The sequence below is a fragment of the Oryzias melastigma genome, linkage group LG14, assembly GCF_002922805.2.
Source record: "Oryzias melastigma strain HK-1 linkage group LG14, ASM292280v2, whole genome shotgun sequence".
Classification (NCBI taxonomy): domain Eukaryota; kingdom Metazoa; phylum Chordata; class Actinopteri; order Beloniformes; family Adrianichthyidae; genus Oryzias; species Oryzias melastigma.
This window is the reverse complement of record NC_050525.1, coordinates 8,154,862-8,181,445: the sequence shown is the minus strand read 5'-3', so window position 1 is coordinate 8,181,445 and position 26,584 is coordinate 8,154,862. Positions and strand designations below refer to the sequence as shown.

The 26,584-nt window shown below is 39.1% G+C and overlaps 3 protein-coding genes across 5 annotated transcripts in view; 1 reads left to right on the top strand and 2 right to left on the bottom strand.

Annotated features, from left to right (window-relative positions):
* ggnbp2 (gametogenetin binding protein 2) overlaps positions 1-8,031 on the bottom strand; it is a 10,952-nt gene extending 2,921 nt beyond the window's left edge. The window contains exons 1-9 of one of the 2 annotated variants that reach the window (XM_024261678.1): positions 7,881-8,031; positions 7,001-7,127; positions 3,796-3,876; positions 3,435-3,688; positions 3,227-3,325; positions 953-1,066; positions 656-865; positions 402-576; positions 137-316 (exon numbers count right to left, since the gene is read on the bottom strand). In XM_024261678.1, the coding sequence (XP_024117446.1) occupies positions 137-316; positions 402-576; positions 656-865; positions 953-1,066; positions 3,227-3,325; positions 3,435-3,688; positions 3,796-3,876; positions 7,001-7,093 (1,206 nt within the window). In that variant the 5' untranslated portion in view covers positions 7,094-7,127; positions 7,881-8,031. The remainder of the gene's footprint in view (positions 1-136; positions 317-401; positions 577-655; positions 866-952; positions 1,067-3,226; positions 3,326-3,434; positions 3,689-3,795; positions 3,877-7,000; positions 7,128-7,880) is intronic. The other variant, XM_024261679.2, reaches the window with a different exon arrangement.
* Positions 8,032-9,712: 1,681 nt separating this feature from the next.
* pigw (phosphatidylinositol glycan anchor biosynthesis, class W) lies at positions 9,713-11,943 on the bottom strand. Of its 2 annotated transcripts, none has more exons than XM_024261685.2 (2): positions 11,662-11,943; positions 9,713-11,453 (listed from the first exon to the last, which is right to left on the bottom strand). In XM_024261685.2, exon 2 carries the CDS (start codon positions 11,448-11,450, stop codon positions 9,978-9,980), a length of 1,473 nt encoding a protein of 490 aa, XP_024117453.1. In that variant the 5' UTR covers positions 11,451-11,453; positions 11,662-11,943; the 3' UTR covers positions 9,713-9,977. The 2 variants fall into 2 exon arrangements, with proteins under 2 accessions (XP_024117453.1, XP_024117454.1); XM_024261686.2 differs by having other exon boundaries at positions 11,666-11,943.
* Positions 11,944-12,158: 215 nt separating this feature from the next.
* LOC112138992 (unconventional myosin-XIX) overlaps positions 12,159-26,584 on the top strand; it is a 17,245-nt gene continuing 2,819 nt past the window's right edge. Inside the window, exons 1-22 of the mRNA XM_024261684.2 lie at positions 12,159-12,436; positions 13,279-13,420; positions 14,922-15,070; positions 15,146-15,259; positions 16,509-16,641; positions 16,714-16,783; positions 16,857-16,959; positions 17,033-17,129; positions 17,207-17,283; positions 18,162-18,252; positions 18,357-18,522; positions 18,683-18,756; positions 18,834-18,955; positions 20,669-20,782; positions 20,989-21,165; positions 22,306-22,443; positions 22,510-22,617; positions 22,687-22,757; positions 22,831-22,904; positions 25,252-25,385; positions 25,466-25,595; positions 25,864-25,949. Coding sequence (XP_024117452.1) covers positions 12,365-12,436; positions 13,279-13,420; positions 14,922-15,070; positions 15,146-15,259; positions 16,509-16,641; positions 16,714-16,783; positions 16,857-16,959; positions 17,033-17,129; positions 17,207-17,283; positions 18,162-18,252; positions 18,357-18,522; positions 18,683-18,756; positions 18,834-18,955; positions 20,669-20,782; positions 20,989-21,165; positions 22,306-22,443; positions 22,510-22,617; positions 22,687-22,757; positions 22,831-22,904; positions 25,252-25,385; positions 25,466-25,595; positions 25,864-25,949 — 2,442 coding nt within the window. The 5' untranslated portion in view covers positions 12,159-12,364. The remainder of the gene's footprint in view (positions 12,437-13,278; positions 13,421-14,921; positions 15,071-15,145; positions 15,260-16,508; positions 16,642-16,713; positions 16,784-16,856; positions 16,960-17,032; positions 17,130-17,206; positions 17,284-18,161; positions 18,253-18,356; positions 18,523-18,682; positions 18,757-18,833; positions 18,956-20,668; positions 20,783-20,988; positions 21,166-22,305; positions 22,444-22,509; positions 22,618-22,686; positions 22,758-22,830; positions 22,905-25,251; positions 25,386-25,465; positions 25,596-25,863; positions 25,950-26,584) is intronic.

Genomic DNA, 26,584 nt, shown 5'->3' with positions numbered 1-26,584 from the left:
AATCAGACAATAAAGAATTACAACAACATACTCTGATTGCTTTCAGCAATCAGACAATAATGGAAATGTAGCTAAAGAAAAACAACCTGTAGATCTCGTCTCATTCCTAAATCTCTGGCTGTTTGCTGAGGGTTACCTCATCCAGGATTTTGTCCTTCTCATCCGTTTCCGGCTCAAAGCCACACTTGTTTTTGCGTCGGTTTTTCCGCTTCTGTCTCTTCTTCTCCAGCTTCAGCTCTTTGGCTCTCTCCTCCTCAGACAGCTCCTCCACAAACTGCTCCAGCCGACTGATCCCCTGCATCTTTTCCACCGCCATCTGTGGGTATGTAGATGTTAATAAAAAACGCAAACCCAATAAATCCTACCTGCTAAAATTACCATCCACATGTAGCGCAGCACACCTCAAAACTTTTCCGTAGTGTATCAATTCCCAAGTGGAACAGAATCTGCCAGGTCTGTTCCTCAGCTCGGAGCTTCTGCCAGATTTTGTGCAGGCGCTCATAGAGGTGAATACCCAGACAGGTGAGGACCTCTTCTTGTGCAACATCGATTGTTTTTGCATGTCTTTCTCTACGTCTAAATTAAAAAACAATGATAAAAATGTGAGTTTATTAACCAGATATGAACAAAGCATTCAGTAAAAAACCTGACTTACTCATATCCTCCTGCAAACTCTGGCTCCGCCCGGCCGAGCAGGTGAGCGATGAAGTCTGTCTCACAGCATACGTGAATGTGCCGTTCATGCGGGCAGCAGCACAGTCCCTCATACAAGGCAGCGCAGTACCCCTTCTCTTTGCTGGAATCCACCTCGCCAACCAAGATGTTATACGCCCTTAACACTTTATTCTTGCAGTCTGAGCAAAACCTGGTAAGAAATTCAAAATAAACAAATACGTAGCTTTTTTTTTCTAAAATAAAGTTGGTTTTCTGAAAGTCCTCAGGTAGCAATTACCTGTGTTTACATAAGTACGTCTCCAGTGTCTCAAGGAGACAAGCACTGTCAATGAGGACCACCTCATCCCTGCACTCCTGAGACATCAGCTCCCACACATCCATCCAGCTGCCACTGCAACACAAGGTCATCCAAACGAAATCACCACAAAGAACAGCTGTCGTTCTCCACATGGTAACAACTGCAGTTAGTGTCTCATGTACAAACAGACGTCGATACAAACTCATAAAACGCTGGTAATCAAGGTCATTCTGAAGTTGGCTGCTCATGAAAATATCTTACATAAACTTTATACTATTAATTCTATTACTATTCTATACTATACTATATAGTGCATGGCTATCAAGTTCCCTGGATTTTAATCAAACTCAGATACATGCTCAATTTTTGTTTTTAACTAAAAATATAACGTCACCCATCTGCAAAAGAAAAACCTAAAAGACATGAACAAAGATGATTTATGAATCCACTGTGTTCTGATTATGAAAACTTTGGATGATTTACTAAAAAGTGTATTTACCTACATTTTTTTTCAAATGAAAAATCATTTAAACGTAGTGTATTATGATCTAAATATTCTGGGAAATTTCCAGGACACTAGATTTTAGAATTGCAGATTCAGACATCTCAACTAAAAGGAGAATACCCTACATGGTGCAGTTAGTGAGGGAATTTGATCAACCAAAGAAAAAAAACGGACTTTCCATTTGTTTTGATACATAAACCACATTTAAACACCAGTATTGCTTCACAAATTCTATCAGAACTCCAGCCCCTTAGGTTTATTACTGTAGCAATTGATCAAGGAATCCATTTACAACCAGAACGATCTATTGTTTAACAAATCGGATCAACCTACAATATTAATGAATTGTTTCAAAATGAAATTAATGAAATATATCAATCTTGGAAAATGCCATTTGGATTGTGACAAATAAGTACCATCACAGCGAATAACACACATGATGCAGCAAAAACTGATCAACCATCGTCACAGTCCAATGTGTGGAAACACTGACTTTAGCAAAGACGTGTGACCATACAATGTGGTAGAACGTTCTAATAATGGATTATTTTGATGTGGAAAAACAACAGTGGGCTGAACTTAATGAAACTAAAATGTGAATGGATTTAATACTCATTCTTGTTTACTTGTTTGTTTGTACAAATTAAATTTACACTTGATTATCTTGAAGAAATACATGAATCTGCAAAACTTCAACCTGAATTTTTCAGGACCAGGTATTTATCTCTGAGTCACACTAGTGGAAGTTTTGGATGAAGAAGTCCTGGATCTATTTTAGGTCAGAGAATTGGATGGGATCGTTTAAAATGAACCAATATCGATTATGAATCGGATCGGCAATCACATATTATGGTATGAACCAAATTGTTCAAATGAATCATTACACTGCTATTCATGACACAAAATATACATCCTTCTTTACTTGATCTAAGCGGCCCGCTAACTATGTTAAATACATAGCTTTGTTAAAAACATAGCTAGTGGTCTGTTGGGTATTGGACTAAAAGCCCAAACCGCTAGCTATGTTTTTAAACAAATCTGTGTTTAACAAAGTTAGGGGACCACTAGCTATGTTTTTAACATAGTTAGCGGTCCAAGCTTTTAGTCTAATAGCTAAAAGTCAATTAGAGCCAAACTAAAAGATGAATTTGAAAAGTGTCTTTGGGGAGTAAAGAACCAGTGAGAAACCTGAAGAAGAACCTTCGACTTCAGAGATAACAGAACATAAAGCTGCTGTTTACGGACAAAACCAGGAGTCTCCCTCGAAATATGGATTTATGGAAATAGCCATTTCCATATACCAAGCCGCTCTGCATAATATGCAGCGACTGACTCGAACTGTCATGCACTTAGATGTGGGTAACAGATAATGGGAGTTTAAATTTAAATACATGCCGAAAAATAACAAAATCCAGACGCACTTAAAATACGCGTGCAGCAACCTTCATCTAGGCTGCATGTATTACGTGTGGCCAATATGAATTTTGAATATTAAAGCTACATTTATACTTATATTTCAATCGTTTCTATTTCTGTTCTTGGCAACGTGAAGGTCATTGTAATTCTAAGAAGAAAAAAAAGAGAAAATCTCTAAACTGTGTTATTCTAGACACTTAAATATCAGTATCAGCAAGTATCGGCTATCGGTCACAGTTGCAAGGAAAATATCTGTTATTGGCAGGAAAAACAAAATCGGCTCATCAATAATTATTTGTCCACATAAACATTAAAACAGGTGTATCACTCACCCCAAAGGTTTAGGCTTGTGTGTGTCTAGTGAGTGCAACTGGCAGCGTTTGTTCTTTTTACTTTTTGGTATAGCGTCAATCATGTCATTCAGCTTTGATCTGGAAACAAATATAAAAAGGATTAGTGGACAAAAATCATCCCATTGAACAAAGGTTCTAATAAACGTTGAGTTTGCAGACAAAAATTAAATAGTTCTACATCTCTTACCCATGGACATAGAGCAGGGAGTACAGTTTTTTCACATCAGCCAAACAGGTCTTGGTGACAGTAAGCATCCCAGAAGGTTTCACTGTGAGCGGCTCCAGGGCTGGGTTCCCTGATACCACTAAATGTGAGAAGAGGCGCTCCACGCTTCTTCTGCAGCCCACACATGGCACGAGCTGGGATAGTGCACCGTACACCTCTCTGGTCGTCACCATCAAGGCAACGTTCAAGTCGTGCTGCTTAAACTTGGAATGATGCTGAAGACAAGGAGACATTTTTGATTTGAAAAGAAACCATGCAAACTTTTTTCAGACAAGATTTTTACATGTCAAAAGAAAGAAGACTTAAATTATAAAGTTCTCACCTCAGAAAACTGCTTCCAATGAGAAGTGTTCATTTGATTGCTGTCGACATCTATTGCACTGTCAGAAAACTCCATCACCATCTAAAAACAAGCAATAAAACACAACTATATCATCATAGTACTCCAGACCTCCCAAATACATCTTGGAGATTCAATGTATGTTCTGTTTCTTAAACAGAACAAATTCAAGATTTTTCAAATATTTTCTACAGTAATTTACCATATCTCTGTGTTAGTTTACTTATTTTTGTACTTTGTTATTCTCTTATTGTTAAAATGTTTTTAACGGTCATAGACTTTTTTTTCTTTCCTCCCTGTAGGACTATTTTATACCACTTTCTGGGTCTGAAGCAGTCTGCCAATGCATCGTTCACACCGGGGCTGCTCATTCCTGGTCCTAGAGATCTACCACCCTGACTTTTTTCCAGATCTCCAAGCCCTGTTAGCTGCTGGTTAGCTCAGTCAGGTGTCTACAAATACTGATTGACTAAACACAACCTGTCCAGGTAATCAGCAGCAAACCGTACAGGGAAAGCTGGACAACAGGCAGGGTGGTAGATGTCGAGGATCAGGAATGAGCAGCCCTGGTTTATACAATCAGCTGTTGTCACTTGGCAACAACAAAAGGCTACCAGAGAAGCGACTGGAGAGGCTTGGGTCCCTCAGAGTTTGCAGGACTCTTTAAGAGTTTGCATGAGATCATGGGTGCACCGAGGAGCTCCTTCATTCAGACACTTTAACTTCTTGCTGTTGGATGGAGTGCCTTTGCAGATCTTTCCTCCGGTGAGCTCTGCATTTTTAGTGTAATTTATCATTTATCCGCTGTTTTAATCCCTTTTGTGGGATCAATACAGTTTGATTCTTTTTTTTACAAGTACTCAAATATGTCTGGATATCCTCAGTTTGTTTTTACATGATGCTAAATTATTACAGGCAGTAGTAATGGCATGTTAAAATTTCTTGTGACATATTCCCTAAGTAGTTTCTTTACATCTTTGGCTTTACAGATGAGACAGCAAACATTACAAATTCTAAACCAGCCTTTAGTCATTGGTTCTAAACAGCTTTACTGTAGGACCCGCCGTAAACGTACTCATGTTAACAACCAACTCCAATAAAAAGGGTGTTTTTAACATGTTCTTGTGGCATTTTCTAATGATGGAGGACATATATGCACAGAAAATTAAGCTTAAAATTGCATTTCTTTATTGAAATTGTTGTGAATCAAAAGCAGATTAAAAGAAATGCCATGAAGAAGCTTGTAGCAGTGACATAGGTGCTACAGTCGACGGGCTACAACTTCCCTTCTGCGCTCCGTTCTGGTGCATCCACTTACAGACAAATAGATCCATAAACGTCTTTGTTTTCCTCATTCAAGCAGGCATCTGGCTCAAAACTGTACGGCTAATTAGCTCCAGAATTGTTCGTCATTTTTGTTGCACCTGTAATGTAGTATGGGGTGTAAAGCCCTGATTATACTTCACTGTGATCAGCCATCGCATCCACAATTGCGCGGTATAGCTCATACTTAGGTTGGCTGGATTTGACTGCGATGGATTTCTGAGTGGCGTTTATACTTTTCAAGCGATGTAATCGTGTCCTGCAATTATTTTAACATGATCAGCATCCCGCTCAGACACTTGTGGCATCTGTAAGCGTGCAGGTACATGAAAGTCAGAGAAGGAACTGATGGAGCAGGGAATACAAAGGGGGAAAAAAAATTTAAAAAGGAGCGAATTGCATTCCCTAGTGCTGCAAAATATGAGAAAGAAGACACATTTTTCTGGCAACTTGCTCTATTTTCTATCTAGGTGTCCGCTCTCTGTCTCCCTGTGTGTGAAGTTTGGTATTTCCTAACTTCTTCAGTGAGTTTTCATTATTTTTAGTGTTAAAAATACAAATTTTGGACAGTTTTTTGCGTAGTCGCGTACTCTAATCGCTAAAATAAATTCAAGTTAAATCATGCTATTTGCGTCTGGTTGCACTATGGGCGTAACATGACAGTTGCGGGTGACATCACCAGCAGGTGTCGCATTCTGCTACAACTAAAGCGAATGGCCGTCCAACCACGAGAGTGATTACAAATCGCTTGGAAGTATAAACCAGCCATGACGAGCTGTAACCTTAACCCTTGTGCTAACATCGGTATGTTGACGTTGAGAGAGGGGTCATCTGGACCCCACTAGACATCCCGCTGAACTTTTTTTTCCAGTGCTTTTTGATTTTTCACTGGTGTCCATGTCAGACGTGAAATCCTGTCCACCTTCATCCACATTTGTCATGAGATGAATAACACATCAATGTATGTCGATGGTCATTTGAAGCCCATTAGATAACACAAAGGTAATGGAGACGGTGGTTGTGTCCAAATTCCCAATAATCACTATATAGTGCGTTTGCCATTTTCAAGTGCTACTCAAATCTACTAATTCCAAATCGAGTGCACTCAAAATTTCCCAGAAGTCTTTGCGAAAAGCTGGCGTGCATCGATGCTCACTAGATTAGTGAATATAGAACGCAATGCATTACGGTGGAAGGATTTCAAACAGAAAAAATTTGTTTAAATGTAATATTTGAATAAACCATCCACATTTTCACCATCAGAACACAATACACCTTACATACACCTTTTTGAAATGTTCGTAATTATTCGATTTTCACTTTGTGAAATCGGTGACGTCATATCCGGTGTTTAGAAAAACAAAAGAAAAGTAGTGAGCACCATGTCTGAATTACCTTTAAAATCCAGGACACTATATAGTCCCGCACTATATAGTTTTTTAGTAGTTAGGGATTAGGAGGGGGGTGGAATTCGAACACAACCAGAGTAGACAAAGAGATGATGGGAAATGAGGGCAAGCTTACTTTATCCCAACACCCAAAACTTGGAAGTGAGTTTCTGATCAACTCCTGCAGAAACTACCTCCTAGAAACCGACAACTTTTTTTATTGTTACCTAAAAATGGCATAATCATAATGAAATGACTATTGGGAACGCTTTGAAAAGAGATCAAAAGATGATCGGAGACTTTAACATGAGTGGACTGCTACAGAACAGCTCCTTTCATTTTGTTGAATTGGCCTTACAAATAAAAATGATCCGGGCTGGTGCATCCCTGAGGAATTAACATCACTGTCATTAAAACAAGAAATGGAAAATGGGCACATACACAAAAAGCAAAAGAACAGAGGTGATCTGGCTTACCGTAAGTGTGTCATCAATGTAGAGAGGAATTTGTCTTTCTAGAAACGGGTACTCCTCCTCTCCTTCTCGGCAAACAGCGACCAACCGTGCCATGACTTCTGCCGGTTTCCGCTGCTGTGAAAATCGCCTGTGGGTTACGCGCAAGACACGGACTGAGCAGGTTCAACACGAGCACAAGCTAACGCTACTGCGATGCAGGTCATCGACGAATGACAATACCACTACCTAAGCCGCAAAACACACAATCGGTTCATTGTGTCACGCAAACGTTTCCTTAAACACGTAGCATTCAAAACGGTGCTAGGTTGTGCCTCACAAACCACCTGGTAGCTTAATAAGTCGTGGTGACCTAAATGCGTCTTGCTTAAATAGCCGAAGAATAAAATAGCAACAACCATAATCAGCAAAAAGTAGCATATAAAAAGTATTGTTCTTCGTTGCAATTACTACAATCGTAGAGCGTTTTGCAGTTTTATCGTTCCCAAATTACGAGAACTGAACAGACAGGTTCAGGTTAGCTTGTCGGCTAATTACATTATCCAATACATTTAGAAATATTCGTTCACGAGTGGCAAATAAAATTGTATTTAATTACTTTCGAGTTGAATTTCTTAAACATTAAAACATTTTCGTGTAAAAACATATTTTTCTCCCCGTCTTGTCAATGTTAGCAAACTTGCTAAACCTGTTCGTTAGCAAAAATGCTAGAGAAGCTAATGCTAGCAGGCTAATCTGAGCTAATATAAAGTTTAACTGACTGGCTAATTCTCGCAGACTTTCGTCAGCTGTTTGCACGACGCCAACACACTGAGCGAGCGGTACATGTTAGCTTCGTAAGTGAAGACGATATTCGGCTACAGAAATCGAGGTTTTTACCAACCTTCGTGTGACAATTTCCTTAAAAAATAAACAAGTGCGATAAGGCGTTAGGTTGCTACGGTGGCGGAATCTTCATCACTGATTTCACCTTTGCCCCGCGCACGTAATGACACACGTCGACGTGCATGTGGTCTCCAGCAGGGGGCGCCGTTGAGAATGAAATTGAAAAAACATTAATTTCTGTTTTTTAAATGGCTTTTTGGACATTGTAGCGGTTGTAGCTCGACTAGTACCCTGGGTGACATTCCTCCTCACAGAAAATGTGTTTATCCTGGCAAAAATACGTTCACTAATCCATTTTCTTCTTGAAGAAAGAATCATGTGGCACCTCTGCAAGGAAGATGTCTGTTCTATCAATGAGAACGAGGAACCAAAACATAAAAGAATGCTTTTTAGCCTCTCCAGTTGATCTGTCTATAGTTTTAATCTGTCTATAGGTTTGAATCAGTGATTTAATTTGTGTTCCAATTGTTTCCACAAAGTCAATAGTCTTTAGCTTTACACTATTCACTTACAATTTTTATCAATCACCACTGTTCTGATCTGATTGCTCACATTAATATTTTTACTTATTTCTATTCCGCATTACATTGTGTTTTTACCCTTTCTCATCAATGTATTTTTGTTGTTAATATCATTCTGTTTTAAGCTAGACCAATTTCCCAAATGTCCAGGGACTATGGGTGAGAATGAGCTTTTGGTTAACTCTGGTGCATTTGCAGAGATGCTTTTTAATGTGTGATGTCCTGTCAAATAACCTAATAAGTAAACTAATTATTCTCACCCACAAAAAGTTTTTGCAAATACGGTATGTAAAGGATTCTCATGGCACATTAGCAACATACAGCATGAAGGGGTAAAAAATTAATTGAACTTTTAGTTATATGTCAGGTTGGCTTTACAAAGCACACAAATAAGTCGAGATCTTTATAAATTGGTACCACAGAAAATCTTTATTTCACCCCTGAAGTAAATGTTAATAAGACAACATTGAAGTGAATTGGACTAGATCAGGTCTACAACTTTTAACACTAAAAATGCCATTTGGGTCTGTTTGTACAGAGAGCAGATTTACTTGAATGCTTTTGTTTTAACACATACAGTTAAATATATTTTAAGAACTTTGCCTCTGAGCAGCAGCCAGACAGAATATGTGCTTTAAGCTCATTTTAAATAGTAAACCACTCTAACAGTAGATTAAACGTTTGGTGCTCAATGTTGTTAAAAATCTGACAAAACGTAACTAAAACAAATGAACCAGAATTACACATCCATGATTCAAATTATAACGTTTTTTTTTTTTTTGCCAAGAGCCACAATGGAGGAATTAAAAAGCTGCTTGTGGCTCCAGAGGTTCTGGTTGTAGACCACTTGATTGGTCATCTTGTATATTTTTAATCAATTTAGACAGGCAAAAATATGTTTGCCTAATATGTAATAATAATTGAAGTAAGAGCAAAGCACATGCATGATTTACTAGGATAAGTTTAGTTCCATACATTTGCTTCACATCTGAAAAAAAAGCTAAAAAAAAAAAAAAAAGAAAAAGTAGAAATTATTTCACTAATGCAAATCTTTTTTACAGGCATACAGATCCCTTTATACACATGTACATTTTTGGGGAGATTTATTTTGCAGTATGATGAAACTTGATTTATGTGCCAACATCCAGTTGCGATTGTAAATCTTTATGGCCTTATTTTGAGCCCATACTATGTACGATTCCCCATTCCTCCCCTGGCAGGATGCTCAGGGCTAAATCCTCCATCCTCTTTCTTTAAGAAGCATAGCAACAAAACCAATAAGTGTAGTCAGAACACGAAGAAAAAAATACATTTTTTAAGGTGTATTTATTCAGAACATGCATATGAAAAAAAGAACAATATACATGTTTAGCCTTATAAACTCATAAAGGAAGCCAATGCCAGTTTTAAAGTTTCCCTATGAAGAAAATACATAAAATACCTTAATGTATTTATTTTATATTTACAAAAACAGAACGATCCTTTTGAAACAAAGATATATAAAAAACACACATTTTGAGCAAATAGTTAATTTACATCAGTAGCATGAAAACATTCAAGAACTTCACCAAATGTTACCAGAATTTGACTGTAATTCCTAAGATATGCAAAACATGTACCAAGATACAATTGACAAACATGTACAACAGCAGAACCAACACAGAAAAGAAGCTATCACTACTGAGAGTGTCCACAAGCATGTTAGTCAGCCCCGTCATGAGGTTTGCAAGCAGGAAAAACAGAAGCTGATTCCTGTGGACAGCTTTGATGATGCAGAGTCGCTCTAGTCCGCTCGTTTCTACGTTTTCGTCCTTCTTTGTGCACAGACTCAGTGATGAGGGTATAAAAGGACATCCAGAAGACTTCTTTGAGAACAGTAAAACCATATCAGCCACACAAAGGCAGGACATAAACAGCAAAGACTGACCAACACTCCAGATGACAAAAGGTAGATTAGCCAGCCGGCGAGACACTGGCTCCACAAACGTCTGACAAGCAAACAAAACACCGTACAGAATAAAACTGCTAAAAAAGAGATTAACAAGCATCTTAAGCCAGTCTTTAACATGAGACTTTGGCTGCATCACAAAGAGTCCAAACTGAACTCCTATGAGATAGATGGCTACATAGCCGACTATAGAGAATATGCCCTCCTTGTTAGCATGCAAGAAGTCCTTCTCTCTCTCGTTGTTGTGGATGATGAAGGTCTTGAGCTCTGAGGTCTCCAAAATGAACTGATACAATCCACTGAACAGAAGGGCAAAGACCCACAACAGTCTGCTTGGTAACACAGTCAACAGCGCAGAGGCCACAATCCTAACCATGGCCAGAGTGAAGAAGAAATTCCAGTGGACGCCGTATTCCGTCACATGCTCCTGGTAGTCGGCCAGTTTGACACTCACCAGCCTGGCCAATCCAAGAGCGAGCAGGGGCCAGACGGACACGATCTGCTTTGCGACATGACCCATCCTTGATCCTGAGACGTTCTTCCTGCGTGCCTCTGGACACACAAGAGCATTAGCAAAGACGAATGCTCCAACTCCAAAGTCCATAACCCCCGTCCCATAGGTTTCTGTTTTAGCGTATCGCCTCGGAAAGATGGGAAAGTCCACTGCCAGGATGCTGATAGCTGTTTTAACATTCACAAAGACACGGAAGAGAGTCACAAAGGGCACTTGGTCACACTGAACGGGAGTCTGAAGGAAACTGCTGGCAGGTTTCTGAACCGACCGATCAGTGTTGACATAAATCCAGTAAAAGAGACCAGCAGAAAGGAAAATGAGGCTAAGAATGACTTGGTGGAGGATGCTGCTCAGAACAGTGCATGACAGGACCAGAGGAAACACCAGCACACACACATCGAGGAGCATGTGGGAGAACGGGGGTAGAGGCAGCGCTACAGTCCCTCTGGTCTGGTAGTAGAGAATCAAGAGGAACCCTCTGATGATGAAGCACAGTGGGCTAAGAAATGATCCCAGCACCACCTCCTCCAAACGAGTCCCGTTGAGATTAGCAACAAAGGCCTCCTTCAGTTCCTTTTGAGCCATTTTCTGCAAACAAAACAACTAAAATTCACTATATGCATCACAAAAACACAAGTATAGGTTTCAATAAACATAAAAACAAAACACTTCAATTGCAGTTTATGTTCATTCAAACGTCTCCAACTAGCATGCTTGTTTATAGATAAGTTAAAGCTTTATATCTAGCCTTGGAAGCACTTTCAATGATATAAATATATTTATTTTTGGTTTTTACCTACTGTTTTCCCAGTCAGTATTTCATTGGAGGTACAGAGTCAACCACGCTAAGCTGTACATCTAGTGTCGTTAGTCCTTTTGGCGGTGAATACCGGACAATGCGGGTTAGCAGCAACAACCCGTTTTACCGCATTTTCGTCCTGCGGTGCGGTACAGTAAAACTTAAAAAGACAGCCATAATTCCAGCATAAATCCCAGGGCAACACGAGAACTGGATTTCATTTCCGCATTGGTATTGACGCGTTCAGGTTCACTCGGATATTTTGCTACTAGCAAAACAGACACTGCGATGAGATTTAGTGCCCTATATTTAAATTCCGGAAACTATGACAAAAATATGATCAAAAACTAGAAACTTAAATCCAACAGCTATATAATAATTGTGAAATATTCCAGGATTTTTTGTAAATTACATATAGAATTTGAAACTCAATGTAGATCAGCGTTCTCCTGAAATTAAAATTTACGATTTTATAAATGAGTCCGTGAAGTATCTCAAAGAGGGCGGGAATAACGGATGATTTGGGAAACCGAGGTAGAAGTTGGACAGCCAGCAGGAACGGGATAGTCGTCCTTGAAGGATTGCCGACCGTCACGGAAATATTATGTTTAGAACTTGCTATTTAAAGTCCCAGCCACATAAAATATTGATCTAAGGTCTCATTTTCCTCTTTTGTTTTGAGTGAATACTTAACTCACTCATGAGGGAGTCGGAAAAATCAATGAAATCAGCGGACGACTCTCGAAATGGACACAAGAATGGAGGCAAAGCGGTGAGTTGTTAACCTTTTGAAGCAACTATATTTATATCTGGTTCGTAATTTTAAAAGTTAGTTATACTTTATGTAATATTCATTGAGTATGATACATTACCTCCAAGCTGAAATATAGTCTTTACATTTGTAAGAAAATGTTTCAAACGGGCACGTGCGCTTGTGAGTGTATAACAATATCAATGCGCGTGATAAAAATAGTCCCCACCTTACATGTCAGAAAATTGACTGAACTTTACAAAATACAGCAAAAAGTTTCATTTATATCCCTTTAAGTGATTGATAGTAACAGCTGTGATAACTATTCGGTCTGCAGAACGACGATGATGCGTCTATGATCGTTCAGTGCAACCCAAACAAGGGTTTTTAGATTCAGTTTGTATAAACGTCATGTATGAATCCACATGTGTTTTGTACACCTTTAGGTCTTTGTTTGATCACATGGTCTAGAAATGGTCCCAAAGGCGGGATAAAGGTGATTAAATGAGATCTGTCTGCACAAATGACAGTGTCCTGCAGCCTTCCGGTGCAGGTCAGGATAAGGAGGACCTCCATATGGCAACAGACTGCTGTGTGCTTTGGCTCCTTCACAATAAAAGTCTGACATGACCATTCTGTATCTGCTATTTCACTAAATGATTTGAGAATTTACAGTTCAGGAAATGCAACCACTTTTTACTAACTAAAAATGCTGAATAGATATTTTTAATATGTGATATATTTGTGTTGTGGGAATAACAATTGTCATGTTCATAAAGGTATCTTTGCTTTTGTTGTTTTCTGATTCTTTATTTGTACTTTTTTAATATCTTGTTTTGTTTTTTCTTCATCAACTAAACCAGGGACTGTTGGAGAAAATCATCTCTCCTCAGACGTCTCTGAATGATTCCCTGGATGGGGAAGTACAGGAATTCCTCACCGATGAAAGCCAACTTCACACGTTTGATGACCTTACCAAAGTCAACCCGGTGACTCCAACAACAGGTAGGAAAAGACCTGGCGAGTCTCCAGTTTCCACATCACTTCATACTGTAAACATGTGGGCTTAGTGTTTTTCTTCACCTAAATGCCAGTCATTTGACCTTTTTTTTTCCAGAGGTTTGGTTAGCGACATTGTAAATTTCCTTGGTTTTACATTGTTTCATTAGATCTATGTATTGTTTTTTTTTAAATATTGATTGTGCCAAACTTGAGTTTTTTTAATACAGCTCAGACATGTTTTACTTTATAGAAAATTGATTTCTTTCTTTAGTTTTCAAGTTTAAGTTTTACCTTTCTAAAACGTATTAAATAAAACAGATTAATGTTCTATGTTGTGACTCTTATGTGGGTCAGTTTGACATGAATGTGTTAATTTTGATGAATGTTTCTCTCTTTTTGTTGCTGATTTAACATAAAACAACAAATTCTAAAGTAACTACACAATACCTTAAGTGTTTGAAGACATCTTAATACATGAACCACAACTTACTTGTCATTATTTATTTTCCTGTGAATTAAACAAAATCTCTAGACTTTTATTTGGACAAATTGAAAAAAAAAAAAAATTTTACATTTTTATTTATTTATTTTTTATTTTTTATTCTTTTCTCTTTTAGAATTTTTAAATATAGTTTGGGTAAAAATAAATCAATTATAAAAATATTCCTTCCATCTGTGTTTTTTTTTTACTAGATCTGGGTTTATACCACTTTTTAAAAAAATTTCTGCGCACATACCATTATTCTAATCCTTAATATTTGCTGCTGATGAACTATTATTTCACTTTTCAAAAAAAGATCCTCACGAAGAAAAAAGCCTGAAATACTGCTGAAGCTGTGCAGCAATTCTGCCTTTATTTTCAAATCTTTTGCAGCTTTATAAACCTGCAGCACAACTGAAGTTTTTCAAAACAAAATTATAAATTTACAAAAACATTTTGAAATCCAGAAGCTTAAAAAATTGCATTTTGTCTTAGTAAAAATACCTTTACCTTTAGGTTTAGATGAACTGTTCCAGCATTAGGGGCAGGTTTTTCCTAAGAAAAAATATTATTTTTAAAGGCAAATGTGAAAATATTTTCCTTTAAGATTTTTATGGTCATATGTATGATACGTATGATAAAATCAATTAATCGATTTGATTCAATCTAAGCTTAATAGATCAATAATCGATCCTTAAAAATGGAGATCGTTTCAGTATATAAAGCTAAAGTCAGCTAGTTTTATGCTATTTGATACTATCTTCAAAACATATAGTAGAATATTAATGTATCTCTAAACAAATGTGTAAACTCAAAATTGAATTGAGAGTATCAAAAGAATTCTTAAAAGTAAATAAATAAAAAATAGTGAATTGAATCAACTCTGTAAATTATCAATACCCAGCCCTAGTCATATGTTGAATTGACATTCAAAAGCTCTAATATCTCTGTTTAACATTCATGACAACGTAGTGTCACGTCTGTTCCTGTCAATTTGAAATATTTCTTGTATTTTTCCACCAGTACTGAAATGTCTGCAGGCTAGGTACAGAGCACAGGTGTTTTACACACAGGCTGGGTGCACCTTGGTGGCTTTGAACCCCTTCCAGCCTTTCCCAGACCTTTACTCTTTGGACATGATGAAGCAGTACCATGCTGCTCCTCAGCCTCAGGTATTTGCATCATCCCAGCTGTCTTTTACCACAGTACTGAAGGAGAAGTAATCATCAGGGTGCTTCTGTCCTCAGGAGCTGAAGCCGCATGTCTTTATTGTGGCTGAAGAAGCCTACAGGAACATTCGGGATCAGCTGGAGCCGCTAAACCAGTCCTTGGTGGTCAGCGGTGAGAGTGGAGCTGGAAAGGTGAACCAACAAACGCTCTTAAAATGTCAAAACTTCTCTGTCTGAAGATCTGAAGAGAAAACTTTCCTTATTGTCTGATGTTTTATCAGATTTTATGCTTCACTTCAATTAAAATTGCCTAAATGATTTCTGTTAACAGTAAATTTACACTGTTTTAAGTCAGTGGTCCCAAACCCTCAGGCTGCAGACTGCTAGAAAGTACCAGAAAATACACATTTTCGTTTTTTTGTATTTATCCATCTATAAAAATCTCTAACACTTTTTAATGGTTGAAATATAGAGCACAAATAAATTTTAAAGCAGCTGTAGATATTTTACAGTGGGTGAAGATAAACTTTTCCCTTATATGTTAAGAGTAAAGCCAAAAAAAGGAAAAAAAATCAGACGCCAACTTCAGCTTCTCACAGTGGAAATATTATCTGAGGTTGAATCGGCCTGAAAAAGGTTGAGAACTACTGCTGTAAGTAAAAACGTAAAAGCCTCTGGGTTAAATTATGGCATTCAAGTAAATAACTTCATAGAACTCACTGCCTCCTTCAGTGGATTCAGAGGAAAATGTATGAAATTATAAAAGATAGCAGGTATATTCAGCTTTTTAAACTCTAAAAAAAACCGGATTAAAAAAAATATATATATTTTTTATTTCTGTTCATGTCTCTGCCTCTTTGACGATCCAACATTACAAAATAAAATAAACCGACTACTTTATTCTTCTTATTTCTTTCTCTATCCTTTTGACCTTATGGCAAAATCAGACTTGAAACCTTTAATTAAAACCTAAAAAAAGATATTTTATAAAACTGTGTGGAGGAGTGATGCTCACATGTCAAACAGGAAATAAAAATGAATGTATTAACCCCAAGTAACTGAAGAGAATGCTGTCATTGTCCCCAGGGTACTGATGTTTAAGGCAATCTCAGCAGATGCTAAGGAAATGGTTTTATTAAAAAAAAGTCATTAAGTTACAGTTAATTCTTAAAGTTCCTCGATGAGAGGTTTTTTATAAAAAAAAAAAAAATAACATTCCCAGTAGTATTTTAATTCATATTATGAACTTTTTAACCCAAATCCCACAACCTAAATGTCTTAAAAAGCCATTTTTCATGTTGACCTGAAGTCTCTGTTTCTAAAATCTCCTCTGAGGGGGCGTGGCTTTTGGAGCTGAGTAGCCCCGCTCCTCATGCTGTAATTAAAGATCATATCTTATTTGAACGAGTCTTGTTGATGTCTCTCTGTCTTGTATTTCTAGACGTGGACGTCTCGTTGCTTGATGAAGTACTACGCCACGGTGGCAGCCTCGTCTTCAGCGCTGAAGAGTCAGAGTACAGTGGAGAGGATTGAGAGGAGAGTGCTGGACTCCAATCCCATCATGGAGGCTTTTGGTTAGCAGATATGAGGTTTAGTTTCATGGAAAAGCTGTAAGGTTTCCCCTAACAGCACTGCGTGTCTTCTAGGCAACGCCTGCACGCTGCGGAACAACAACAGTAGCCGCTTTGGGAAGTTCATCCAGCTGCAACTCAACAGGTTTGTCCCGCAGTTTCCTGGAGGTTCTAGGATGGCGATGAAAAAACTCTTTAAAATGTGTTTTGCTGGTCAGTGGTCAGCTGCTAGTCGGGGCGTCTGTGCAGACGTATCTGCTGGAGAAGACTCGGGTGTCCTGTCAACCTGCCAGTGAGAGGAACTTCCACATCTTTTATCAGGTGAGTCGGCCGTCCGGGCGAGCCTCACAGGCTGTTAGCGTAGCTGCAGAGCTGACAGACGGATGTGTTTTAGATGATGAGGGGGGCCACTGATGAGCAGAGGAGAGAATGGAAGATGCCCCTCAACCAGAGTTTTGATTGGCTGCCGAATTCTGAAAAGCAAATTGAAGGTTGGTGTTAAAATGTCAGGATGGGATGAAAACATGTCGGGACATAATTACTAATCACAAACGTCTGTGTTTTGCAGAGGATGTTTTTGAGGAAACTGTGGAGGCGATGCTTCACATGGGGATCAAAGCAGAAACTCAAAGACACATTCTGAGGGTACGGCTGTTGATATTTTAAGGCACTAACATGTTCTTTACATTTCTGAGTATTTTTTTTTACTCAAATTGTTAATCAGGAGCAAAGTTCAGTTTGAAAAGACCGTATTTGTGACGGAAAATAAACTGGCCGGGCCACAAGCTCCCTGCTCTGCTTCATTCATCCTAATGCATCCACTTGTAGACGAGCAGATTCATGTATGTCTTTGTTTCCTCGTCTGAGCTTGCTTCTTACTCAAAACTGCATCTGATATTGTTCAGTAATTCTGTTCCACCAGTTGTGTTAGGTTGGGGGGGGTATGAGGGGCTTTAATGCTCCATTCACACAGGACGGGATTCACGCAGCAGTCCTGCGTCGTCTCCCATGACTGTTGTCGCGGTAGATTGGTCAAAGTTGGATGAAAATATAACGTTGCAGGGTGAGGAACAAATCTCAGGTTTGCTTGAATTTGCGCAAATAGTTACGATCGCAACATGGCAACATCCTGGAGGGAGTAACTTATGTGAAACTTTAGGCACAGGCTGAGACAAACTGATTTTTTAATTTTCTGCACCGATAAATATGTTGACAAGTTTGAATCGTTTGTTTTTTTGTTTTACCAATTCACAAAGTATGAAATGTACAGTATGAGGTCCTGTGGCGCAATTTGGGCGTCAGGCGCGACGAGCTGTGTCAACCAGTCCGTGACGTTTTCAGTGACTCGATCAATGGGGAGAAATAGAGATTTAGTATGGTCGTTCGATTTTTGTCTTGAACTTCCATTTTCCATTTTCTTAACCTCCAGGGTTGCCGTAGACTGTCCCGATTACTGTTGGGCGACCTGTTCCGGATAGGTCGCCTGGCTGTGACAGTTTTTTTTTTTTTGTTTTTGTTTGCAGATTTTAGCTGGAATCCTACACTTGGGGAACGTGAAGTTCTCCTCCCCAGGAGAAGAGCATCAGCTTTGTCAGCTTCCGGAGGATTCTGAAGGTATGCTTGATTCTTCTTTGATGTCCTGGGAACTTTCATTCATTTACTAACATCTTGATCGACGGTGATGCTGATGCTACCATAAAACGTGAATGACCTTTCAGAGTCCATGCAGACGGCTGCCAAGCTGCTCTCAGTTCCTGCTCAGGAGTTTGTGACGTGTTTGAGGGTGAGGACTCTGAAGGCGGGGAAGCAGAGCCTCCTGAAGCCCTGCTCACAGTCAGAGTGTCGAGTGAGGAGAGACTGTTTGGCCAAGACCATCTACTCCCAGTAAGAGCATCAGCTTAATCCTAACGTTTGTGATTTATTTGCTTGTGTTCCTGGAGCTTGTTTACTGTGTGAGTTAGTCCACTTTCATGTGAATTTTTGTAAACAGTGTTTGCTCTGATCTGTGGTTCTTTAAGCTCCTGCTTGTCTGCTTTTCCACCAGACTGTTTGAATGGCTGGTTACATTCATCAATAACAGCATCTGTGCAGACAAATCTACGTGGAGCAGTTTCATCGGTAAAAGGCCTGAAAGGGTTTTGTGTTCTTTCATCCACGCCTGCAGAGTTTGACACCTTTTGTCCTGAAATTTGCAGGAGTCTTAGACGTGTACGGCTTCGAGTGTTTCCATGTCAACAAGCTGGAGCAGCTGTGCATCAACTACGCCAACGAGAAGCTGCAGCAGCACTTTGTGGCTCATTATCTCAAAGCACAGCAGGTATTCATCTGTTTGTCCACATCCCAGAGGAAACATGAAGATCTGCTCACATTGAATGAAATGAAACATTAAGGGGCAGAATTTTCTGATGGGAAATGAACCCATAGCCATGGATTTGTTTATTTTTTCTTTTAATTTAATACATTAACAGGGTTATAGGAGTTAGGTCCACAACGTTTTAGCCATTTCTGAGCCTAATTAACTCATAATTTTAGATTTAAACAAAGTTAAATAAAAAGTCAAATGCTCTGTTGAAAACATATTGCATCTTAGTGTGAATTCAGGATCTCTGTAGTCTTAAGCATCAGCTTAATAAACATGTTTAAGGCTGAAATTATCCTAGTAAAACAATGGAAATCAATCAATAAAACTTTATTCATAAAAGCGTTTGTCATACTTTGCACAGCTTCAAGCACTTTACATTTGAATATTCGTTATTTTTAACATTAAGAGGAAACCAGAAAAAATAGTTTTTTTATGTGAATTTTTTAGGCTATTTAGAATTTTTTTTTTTACATTTTAATTCTAAAATTATCTTCCAACCACAAATCTCTGTGTCTAAAGTGTAAAAATATTAGCTGATTTTCACACAAAAAAGAAAAATAAATTGTACACTGCAAAAAGAGGAAGCCTAAAACTCTGAGCTGAACACTAATCTTAGTGGGAAAATCACTAGAATGTACAAACGTGGGCAGACTTAGCATTAGGAGAAGGTAGGTGATTGACTGAAAGCTGAACACTTAATAAAAGTGTCTAAAATACATTTAACGCCCATTTTTATTTAATTCGATCATTAAAAAAAACACCCCAGATCAATGAAATGGCATAAGACTGATCACGTGTAAGTGTTTTATTCTCCTGAGTGGTTAACAAATTATTAAGTAAAAATATTTTTTTACATTTAAGTTTAATGTCAGTTTTTAAATGCTTATCAAAACATTTGGATTCTGGACATTAATGCCTTCTAGAAATGGACCAGGAATTAAGTTATTTGCAGTTTCCCCCTGTGTAAGGATTAAACAATTACATATATAGGTATATATATATATAAAGCTTGGTTCATAAAATAATAATAATGAATGGCAGTCTGACTCGTTAACATTTTTTGCCTTTAAAAGTTGAACCAAAATGACCTTGTAATTTGAGTATTTGAGTCTTAAATCAAGTTTTTCTAATGTCTAAAATTTGAAGCAAAATGATTTGGACTCATTTTGATAATTTCCTTATTTCTAGATTAAAAAAAAAACTGTTTGTTCAGCTTTTGAGAAAATCTTAAAAAGCTGTAGAGCAAAGAGAAATTAAGACAACTTCAAACCTGGTGAAATATCTTAAATCCTTCCAAGTATCAAATAGTAATATTAGTTGTTTTATTTCACATCAACTTTTAAAACATTTAGAACAATCACCTTCTTTCAGTTTTTCAGGTTTCCTTGTGAGGTTTACAGCCTTTTAGCTTAATTTGTCTTTGGATCCTGAAGAATTTAATTAAAAACTTCTCTTCACTGAAGAGACAAACAGGAACATTACACATTTAGTAGTTAAAGAATTCGGCTCATTCTGAAGGAGTCATTCTGGTGACGCTGGTTGAACAGTTAGTCTGTTAAAGCATCAGAGCCTCAGAGATCTTAAACAGTTTGGATTGAGGTGTTTGCGATCTTTGATTAAATGTTTTCTTCTTTGGAGCAGTTTTTTGATCTGTTTTGTTTCCTTCAGGAGGAGTATGTGTCAGAAGGGCTGCAGTGGTCCTTTGTGAAGTACCAGGACAACCAGAGCTGCCTGGATCTCTTAGAGGGGAGCCCTGTCAGTGTGTTTTCTCTTCTAAATGAGGTACGAAGGACTTTTAGCTTTTCATTAAGCACAGATTAAGAAAGGACAGTATTTGCTTGTCATGTGGAAACTTTCTGCTTGTCATCATTTGGAGTATTTTAGCTCAAAGTGGTGATAAAGTGCATAAAAAGTCTAGGAAAAGATAAAATAGATGTACTAACAGACATATTTATCTTTACTTCCTTCTCTTCTAACTTGTTCTGAAGGAAAGCCGTCTGAACCGGGCCTCAGACCCAAACATGCTGAGGGTTCGGCTGGAGAAGGAGCTGAGCGATAACCCCAACATCAGCTGGGACAAGTTCAGCAGGGTGCCACACTTCACCGTGGCTCACTACGCCGGCAAAGTTAGCTACCAGATAGAAGGCATGGTGGAGAAAAACAAGGTGAGAAAAATCCACATGTGTGTAAAAGTCAAGACTGGAAATCTGAACTAATACTCAGAAATCTGCTGGTAGTGCCAGATATTCCTCTGTCTTAGGTTAACAAAGGTTGCAGGTTGATCTGATTGGATTTTCTGATTTAACTTGTCTGCTCTGAGAGGAGCAAAGCTGACCTGAGTTTGTTGTGGGGGAGTTTGTCTGTCCAGTCTTCCCTCATTCTAAAAATAACCTGTGATAATCCACAAAAGTAGGATTCTAGATGTGTCTAAGGCTTTTCTTAGACAACATTCACACTTTTCTCTTTTGTTTACACTCTCAAAGTCCAAACCTTCATAGAAAAATAAGCCCAGGACTATAGAATGAAAACAAAGATTTATGTAAATGTGTCAAACTGAATGCATTCTATGAAGAAGACATGACACACGGGAGACTGGTTGCCAAGCCAATCAGCATGGAGAACTCAGTGTGGGTGAAAAAAAGCATGCAACATTGCACAGAAAAAAATCTGCACAACGACGAGACCGCACTATATCAGAGAACCACTGTGGTTGTGGTTTCACCGCAATCAACATTTTATAGAATCTTGTGCTTCTTCCACAAACCTCTCCCTCATTTTTTTAATACCTGTTTTTCTTCTCCTAATCATCATTTTGATGTTCATGCTACTTTCCATCATCTGCTGACATAATTTCCTGTCTTTCCTTCTTTAGTTGATTGTGTTTAGATTGTGTAAAAACCATGGAAGCACATTTGATTGACAATTCGGTCAGGTCAGACCTCTGACTGTATATGAGAACTGGGCCAAGTGAGTGAGACATCATCTATAGAAAATGACTTCTCCAAAAAATTAAATCATTTCAGTCACCATTTTTTCACTATACGGACGCCGCCATGTTGGAACCAGAAGTGGCAATTGGTCCAGAATCTGTTAATCAAACATGTGTCACCGCCTACTTTTATTAAGGGATCTGATTGGCCAGTTTATAGTTTGAAAAACTTGTACTACGAGAAAAATATCATGGAAAAAATAAATTACATAATAGAAGTTGTAGGTAGAATCTGGATTTCTTTTTCTTTTTTTTAATCTGTGAGGAGCAGCTGAGGTCATCCACACACCCATCATTTCAGTCTTTTGCTCTGTAGGATCCAGTTCCAGCGGAGCTCATGGGTCTGCTTCAGAAATCGGACAACCCCCTGGTTTGTCAAATCTTCGCTGGCATGGAATCTGAGAACTCAACAACCAGAGGGCTCACTAAAGTCACGGTGGTCTCCAAGTTCAAGGTAGGAGGGACAAACTTCAATCCTCCACACCCTTTGTACCATGTGACTCATTCATGACGATTGTAGAACTCTCTGGAGAGCCTGATGTCCATCCTCCTCAACACGACTCCTCACTACACCCGCTGCATCAAACCCAACCCCGACTGCAGACCACTGACCTTCAAACAAGAGGAGGTAACTTCTGTCTCTGTCGGTCGGTTGGTCTTTGCCAAAGGAAAAGCTTCATGTCTTCATGTCTGTCAGGTGATCCTGCAGCTGGAGGCGTGTGGGATTGTACAAACCATTCATATCAGTGCTGCTGGATTTCCAATCAGGTGCAGCATTTTTTTTTACAGACTTTCACCTTTAGAGTTCAGATTTTCTCAGATCTCTTTTTCTCTTTTACAGAATTCCTTTCAAAGGCTTCATACAGCGATATGGATTGATTTTGAAACATTTAAAAATGGGAAAAAGCAGTGATGGTAAGTCCGCTTCTCCTCAAATGATTGATTTCTAGGAAAATTTCCTCTTTTCCTTCTTTGGTTCTCTTGTCCAACTGGGTTTTAAGACGTTTGCTCTTCCTCTGTCGTTTTTCTGATAAAGGACATTTATAAAGATCATTTTTATTTCTGAGTATTTCCTTATTTAAACTGTTGTGAATCAGGGATAGATGAAAAAATTCAGTTGGAAAAAGAGCGTCTTTGTGATGAAGAAAGCACGATGAATGGGTCATAAGTTCCCTGCTCTGCTCTGGGAAAGGGAAGAGGGGCGGGGTTGCTCCATACCAACTGTCCCACCCACAATTCAAAGGTGAATTTCTAATAAACTCAAGCTGCTCTGCAGAAACTATGTCCTAGAAAACAACAAGTTTTTAAATTTAGGCTAAAAATGGTTAATCTTTATCTAAAGACCAGTTTTAAAATAGATCAAAAGATAGATTTAATAGATCTCAGGACTAAATGACTGCTATCAGCCTTACAATGTGTTCATTTGTTGGGTTGGTTCCCACTGCAATATCTGCGACTGGTTGATGTTTGAGTATTTAATTATTTTTTTTTTTTACATTTTTTGGCTGCCAGTGTTGTGCCAAGGTACGTCCCCCCCGCCAGAATGTGTATCCCTGGTTTCAGGCATCGTTGATTTGTTTTGAAGCACTCGTATTTTGTCCAAAAAAAAGCACAAAAAAAGGTAGAAGATTATTAAAAACTTTTTTCTTGGAGGTTCTGTGAGTTTACTGTCATGTTTGAATCTTTTTTTTTTTTTTTACCAGATACACTATGTAATATGAGAGGGGACATGAATTCTGTCAGGCTGCTGCTGATCCAACCTGTTAGAATTTGTTCCCCCCAATGATTTACAGTAGAAACAACAAATATTAAATATTATAATATATATTATTTATATTATAATAATATAATATTATAATATATCCCTGCAGGGAATGTACCTTGGCTTCACACCGGTCCCTGGCAGACGGAGAGCCACCGCAGGTGCTGTCATAGATGATCGTAGCAATAATGATCACTCCAGCCTCATGGGCTTACGATGGTTTCTTTTTCATCAAGATAATAATGAAAATATCCTCCAGTTTTATTTTCATTTTTCCCCTCTTGCGTTAGTGCTCAAACTGGGCCACAGACAGAGGAAAGTAACGCTTAAAATGGGTGTAATCCAGCTTTCAGCTTCAGCTGAAAGAGTGAATTCACTGAATGATCTGGTGAACCCAGACAAGGTGACATACTTTCCAGCGCCTTTGTAGATCTCTCCAAAACATATAAACTCAAGCTACTCACTCGACACCATCCGTGTTTTAACATGCCATGAAAACGAATGAAGTCCACAAAAACGGGGGTTGTGTCAAGGCGTCGAGCAGTAAATTTGTGTCTACCGTCTCTCTTTTATCAAGCAAATCGCATCTGGTGTGAATGCAGCATAACATGCTCACTGCTGATTAGAGAGAGTGGTTGCAGTAGAAATGTAGATTAAAACTAACACGGACCAATCACGGCTCACCGACGACGTCTGGTTCCAACATTACGATGGACATATTGTGGAAAAATGGCGACTGAATTGACTTCATTTAGTTGAAGCTGGTGAAGGTACTATAAGTGTTCGGCCTGGAAGATCATCACGAGGGCTTGCAAAAAGTGATGATGTCACACTACGGTAACACCACTTAGACAAACGACTTAGTGTCGAGATCTGCTCGGGCTATCCTTTATTATTTTTGCATTGACAGCTCCTTCCCTAATCTCTGCTCTCCTCAGTGTTTAAACCATTAAAATATATATACATCGACGACGAACCAAGCTGGCATGCTACTCACTAGCACCCACTCTAGCACACACTTCCCACCTGATTTCTCTCTATCAAAATCTGATTGTCGTCCTGTGATGATTCCTCTCAATCCGATTATTTTGTTGTCATGTTTTTTGCGGTTGATTGCAAAACATTGCGTCCCCTTTTGTGATTCTTTGCGCACTTGTTTGGACCTTCTCAGTTCTTCACTCGGTAAGACTCAATGCACCGTAACGTGTCACATCGTGTCACGTGATGGTGGTCCAATGGTCCAGACCAATCACAATCTTACACGTCTTCAAGTCGCAAGCCCCCATGCCGATGTTGCTGGCCGAACACATACGTGGTACAGACTCCGGAAGTAAGTAATTTTCTGAATATGTGAGACTTCCCTGTAATCGTCTGAGCAGCTGCAGACACTTTGGTGACAGGAAGCTGTGAAATCCTCTCAGCTGCTGTGATAAACCCGAATATCTGCAAAGTTTGAGTTGACTTTAATATTCCTAAGAATTGTCTTTCTTTGTCTCTTAGATTTGCATGTGGACATCTCCCCCCAACAGGAAGTGGAGCAGCTCCTCAGCGTGGTGTTAAATCAACGCTCCTGTGATGAACGTTGTTCACTGGTGCATTGTGGGAGGACTAAAGTTTTCCTGACTCAAGCAATGGTCAGTATTTAACAACATGACTTTTCCCTCCTTCATGGAGGCTCATTCAGACTCGCTGACCTCCCTGACTCGTCTCACAGCTAGACATGCTGGAGGATCACAGGAGGAACATCCGGTCTCGGTGCGCCTTGTCCATTCAGTGCTGCTGGCTACGGTACCAGCGCCGCAGACGCCTCGCCCGCCGGCAGTCAGCTACTTTAATCCAAGCAGGTAAACAGATAATGCAGTGGAAAGGTGCTGGCAGGTTCAACAAAGCCATGTGGCCTCGATCCCTCTGTGTGCTGACCTGATGTGTGGTCATCAGGAGCCAGCCGCTGGTGTCTGCCCTCTGTTGATCCCTTCAGAGGCTGCTGCTCTGAACAGCTAATGTGATTACTTGTGGAAGTCACATCTCTTTGAAAGCATTAATGCTGCCCTAAATGACGCAGATGGAGTTTGTTTGAAACCTGATTAATGGATTTGAAATTGTGTTTCAAAGCTGTGAGGTCCTGGCTGGTTAGGAAACAGGTCCAGAGATGGAACAGAGCAGCTGCAGTGATCCAGAGCAGGTGGAAGCGCTGGAAGGTGAGAACGGATCGTTGTTGGATAACATGTTTTCAAGTGTGACAGGAGCATATGACCATTGACTGTAAATGAGAACAGGACGGACTGAGCCCTCTCCCCCATGTTCCAAACAGGAAGTACCCACTGGCTCCAAGAAGCCAAAATCCCATAGACTTCAATAGAGAAATAATCAGCTATAACTCTCATTCTATTGGTCACAATAACCATTCTTGCTCTCATACATTTTTTCTTGGCATGTTCTTGCTAAACCATTTTTTAAAAATATATTTTATTCTTTATCGTAAGTTATTCAAGTTATAAACGGACCAAACGGATGCCTCAGTTGAAGGATGTGGTCTCACGTCACACTTTTGAAAATGTTTGACCGACAATTTCAAACTGTAGGAGTGTGGACTTCTAACAAGCTCACTGCTGATTGGTTAGAGTGGTTGCCATAGAAACGTTGACTCTCAGACCAATCACTTTCTATTGACTTTGTCTGGCTCCATCCATCCATCTTCTTGACTGCTTTGTCCCTTTGGGGTCGTGGGGGTGCCGGAGCCTATCCTGGCTGCTGATGGGCGAAGGCGGGGTACACCCTGGACAGGTCGCCAGTCCGTCGCAGGGCCTCAATCACACACACATTCACTCTCACA

What these genes read in the sequence shown, in the direction of transcription:
- pigw (XM_024261685.2), bottom strand. Translation starts at nt 11,450, where the DNA reads ATGGCTCAAAAGGAACTGAAGGAGGCCTTTGTTGCTAATCTCAACGGG.